At 23.8% G+C, this 5,120-nt stretch overlaps 1 protein-coding gene across 1 annotated transcript; it reads right to left on the reverse strand.

The window, feature by feature from the left end:
* Window positions 1-2,027: 2,027 nt before the first annotated feature.
* LOC116186241 lies at window positions 2,028-3,630 on the reverse strand. The gene is made up of 2 exons (XM_031512873.1): window positions 3,076-3,630; window positions 2,028-2,992 (listed from the first exon to the last, which is right to left on the reverse strand). The coding sequence occupies exons 1-2, from the start codon at window positions 3,349-3,351 to the stop codon at window positions 2,069-2,071; spliced, it is 1,200 nt and encodes a 399-aa protein (XP_031368733.1). The 5' UTR covers window positions 3,352-3,630; the 3' UTR covers window positions 2,028-2,068.
* Between the last annotated feature and the right edge of the window lie 1,490 nt (window positions 3,631-5,120).

A 5,120-nucleotide genomic window follows, 5' to 3' on the forward strand; every position in this document is an offset into this window, starting at 1 on the left:
CGTAATTGTAGATTAAAAATTACATAGATAAGAAAATTATTATGTTGGTCAAATTTAATCACGCAACTTTTCCGCAATCTTCTCTATTTCTTTACGGATATTTTCACCAGCCTGGCCAATAAATGATTTCGCTTTTTCCAAGGCATCATTCAACTCGGATTTCTCGAGCGCTCCTTTCGCATCATCGAAAATTTGTTTTGCCTTACTCGTTAAATCGTCGAAATTACTTGACACAGATTGTTCCGCATCTTGGGATAAAGGATTAGCCTAAATATAACAGCATAAATTGCTTAATAGAGATTATAAAAATCATTGACAAGAATTAATCCATATCCAAAAATACATTTATACTTACTTGAGAAATATAGATTAGGCAAACGAAGAGAAAAACGAGTAAGAGTGATCGAGACATAATGCGATCGTTTAGCGTGGAGTGGTGAAAAAAAAATGCGATAGTTTCTGTCAGAGAGACGGTAGAAAACTGCTATGGAAGCTTCGCGCGAAGTATATTGCTACGATAAAATGAATCAAGATCAAAGATCACACTAATAACCACTTAAGCTTTATATATATATATACTTGTCAGTTATTCTCAATTTCTTAGCCGTTGGCTAAACCGTTCAACGTATGTACTCACATGCTACTTACTTCTTCCTTCCACCGAAACAAAATGAATCATTCTTTGGATGAATACTTAGTTTTAGTGGAACTAATTATTCCGTACTGCGTCATGATTTATATTTTCTGCTTCAAGTCTATCTTTTGCGGAAATTGTGTAATCAAAATATTTTTATTATATCTTGGAATTTTTTGAAAATACACGAAATTTAAGTTTACTTACTTTTATTATAAATTTAATATTTAACGTTCAATGATAATTATGTCAATTATCTTTTCTTTCATTTTAAGATAAATAAATATTATATAATGTAAATTATTGTTAATAGATGTACAACAAATTGCTTTTAAATTATTTTATGTTTTAATTTTTCCAATTTTTGAAGTTCCTGTATTATGATTCGTAATTAAGAAAATATTATGAATTAAAATAAATTATAAATGCTTCTATGTCAGAGAATTTATTGATAATTTAAAATTTCTTAAAAAATATAAATAAGGTTTTAAAGAATTATTTTTTATTCTTGAATCATACAATTTTAACAATATTTTTATTTCAACTTACATATTTATTAATAATAATTTTAATATATAAATCGTGATTACATACAATAAATTTAATAAATTGTTAAATTGTAAAAATTTTAACAAATTTAACAAAATGATTTCGTATTTCATGAATTATTAAATTTTTAAGTATTAAACATAATACTTTATCTTTGTAAAAAATTTTTCTAATTCACATGTATCTTTAAATAAATTCAATTTAAATTCAATAAAAAAGACAAAAAAATTACATAAATATTGCGAAAAAAAATTAATTCTGGAAAATATCGAGAAAAGAAAATAATGATTAAAATTAAGAACAAAGAATTTTGAAAAAAATTTTTCGATCTCATTAATGAAATATTTGAATTTTTATTTAACTGCTTAGAGAATAATAAAAAAAGAAAAAGAATAAGAAAATAAAAAAATTAGAAAAAATTATTGGATTTTTTATTCAGAAAAATTGAATGAAAAATATACAAATTATACAAATTTGTGAAAGAAAAAAGTATGAATAGTGACAATATATTATCATTTGTTTCTTATAAAATCACATATTTCTTATGAAAGAACAAGTACTGAAGATAAGTAAATAAATTGCGAGATATAATTAAAATCATTTTTAGAAATTATCCCAATGGATGAAAGTGATATTTATCCTGTAAAAATATATTTCATTATTATTATTATAAATTAATATTCTTAAGTGCATATTAATTTAATTAATTTATAGGAAAAATTTAATTATTGAATTTAATAGAATCTGAGAATCTTTAATTAAATATAAAAATATATATAAAAATTGATAAATAAATGATAATTATCATATTCAGAAAATAATGAAAATTAATTGTTCTTACCAGAAATTAATAGAACTCCTTATATTTGTATATTTCAGAAATAATTAAAAAAGATTGCTTTGCGACGATATTAGCGTAGATGATATCGAAACATTTAAATTTGCTTTTTCTTCGTTCATTACAGACGATTCGATTATTGAAAATATTTCGTTTAATGTTTCCGAGAATCCAGATGCATAAAAACCGTTATAAAAAGTTTGTAAAATATTAATACCTTCTTCTAAAATTATTGTGTACTGATATAATTTTTGTTGAATATAATTCAACAAATCATTAAATATTGATTCTACCCATATAATTGCATCAAAAAATAAATTCTTTATTTCTTTTAGAGGAGATAATGCTAAATTATAAAGTGAAGTTATTAATTGTTTGCCCAAAATGAATAATTTCTTTCCTATTTCTTTTAAATCTTCAATTTTCTCTAAATAATTAAAATTAAGATGTTCAAAAAGATTTTGTACATAATAGAAAATCTCTTTAACAGAATTTACTAATTTAATTATACTTCTTGCAATAGGAATAAAAATAGGGACAGATTTTTTTATATTATTAATTAAGATTTTTATATTTTCAGGATTATGTAAAAATTCTTCTAAATTGGACAATTCGACCTCTACTATTTCAGGTAGAGTAGTTTCGTTAAATATAAGATCACCAAATGAAATTATATCTTGTACTATGTTAAATAGCCAGATCAATGGAGATTCAGGTTGTAAATTATTTACTGCAATTAAAATGTAATGAAAAAGTTTGTTCAGCTCACAAAAAGATTCATGAATTATAATTTCAATTATATGCTGGTAACCATAATTTAAAGCCTCTGTTTTGCAGGAATAATTTTCTAATGTTTCTAGAAAAGATGAATTTGATTGGGAATAATCAACTTGCGTTTCAGAAAATTCATTAATACATTTCAATAAAAAATTTTCTAGTTTTGGCAAGTTCTTTGAGTTATCTTCAACGTTCTGAAAATGTTCAACTCATTAATAAATTATTCTAATTTTAAAAAGAAACGTAATAACAATAATAAAACATAAAAATCACACACCAGTTCTTTTTCTCTTGTTTCATTTTCAACCTCTGGATTATCCTTGTTACGAAAGTTTGGATTCTCTGCTATCAAAATGTCTTCTTTTTTATATGATCTTGATGGGATTTGTAAAGATTGTAAAATAACAGGTAAACTATGATGCAATGTAGACAAAGAATTTTCTATTTTTTCCTTAAATTCTGTTATTGCGTCAGTTTTTTCGATAATAACGATGAATATTATGGTATTTAATACCATGTAAAATAAAGAGAGACTCGACACTTTATTCTTCATTTTTTCAACTAAAATATTGCAACTTATCCATTTTGATTGATGAAGACAGCTTCATATACTCGGAGAATTGATATTTTATTTAAGAAAATTGCACGCACAACGTGCGCAATTTCAAAAGTAGAGATTAATAAGTAAGATAAATGTGATTATGGTATGATTCTACGTGCATATATACCTTCAGAAAATAATTAAAAAGCACGTATTTGAATCTTCAGTGATTATTTATGCGCATTAAATAATATACGATAATAATATAAGAAAAAAAGAAAATATATATAAAATATAAAAATATATTATATTTATTATATATACTTTCATACGTTCATTTTATTAGATAATAAATAAAAAAGTTTTGAACTTTTGATCATTTTTATATTTCAATATATTATATTTTATTATTAATATAAATAATTCTATAATTATTAAATTTATTGACATTGACACGATGATGATGATGATGATGATAATGACAATGATGAAACTTCACAAGCAGGAACGAGAACTCGATCAATTCGAGATTGAAGTCCTTTCAATCGTTGAACTTGTTTCATTTCGCATTCAGAATTACTGTTAATATAATAATAAAAAAAAAATTTACAATTACATTTATAAAATCAAATATTTGTCAATTAGAAATACTCACTAATTATTTTTCGTCGTAATTGGAACGTTTTCAATTTTAAAGTTGTAATTTTTCATAGATGGAAATGATGGAGAATTAACAGGAGGAACATAAGTATTGTACGCATAAACTTTACCACGTAAGGTATCTTCGACGTACTTTTTTTCTGTTGGTGATGGAGTACTACATGGAATGTCCAATGAAATTGGATATTCAATACGACGTGGCTCAATATATGTATCAGGAATCATTTTAAAATTCAATGACACTGGTATTTTTTCTTCTTTTTGAGGTGCTTTAGGCCCCTGAAATTTATTTTGTAACAAGTTATCAGAAAGTTTTATTTTGTAAAATTAATAGATAGATATTTATTATTAATTTATTCTTTACTTCTATCTGAAAAGGTAATCGACGAGATGTAACGCAAGGTTCACCGTAAGTCACTATTTTAGCACCATTGTAATCTAAACTATAACAGTTTTCCAAGACACAAACTGAATAAACGATGAAAATCCAGGTTATCGTTTCTGAATTCATATCGATATCTTAAAATTCACAGTTCGAAATGTAATTAAACTGCGTCCAACGATTTTACGTGCTTAATATATATGTATTTATTAAAAACAATTGATCTTCCGGTTAATTACCAAATTAAACGATACATCGTATTATGCAATTTATAAATATGTATAATTAATAAAGAGTAAAAAAGTATAAAATTTTTCCTAAAAATTTCGTAATTTTTGAATGTGTTTGAACAAAGAGCAGTATGAAATTTCTACTTGCGGAAGTAAACTGCGAAAATATTTGACAGTGAAATAAAACACGTACCGTTCTCTAAGAATTTTAAATATAACTGTTTTATATCAATCAGTATGGGAAGGTATAGATCGTTATTAAGGTTTATTATTTATAAATTAAAACTTTTATACATATATTACTATATGATTTCGGCACATCGATTATATACTGAAATATCTCGTATGATTAATATAGTCTGGTTTTTAATTTTATCATATTATAAATATTAAAATAATCGTGATAGTGAAATAGAATGTTTATTTTATTTTGAATAAAATATATTAAAAAATCATGTAAAAGAAATAAAAAGAAAAACTTGAAGGAAATTATAATATATATATATATA

The sequence above is a fragment of the Apis dorsata genome, unplaced genomic scaffold, assembly GCF_000469605.1.
Source record: "Apis dorsata unplaced genomic scaffold, Apis dorsata 1.3 scaffold_524, whole genome shotgun sequence".
In the NCBI taxonomy this organism is placed as follows: domain Eukaryota; kingdom Metazoa; phylum Arthropoda; class Insecta; order Hymenoptera; family Apidae; genus Apis; species Apis dorsata.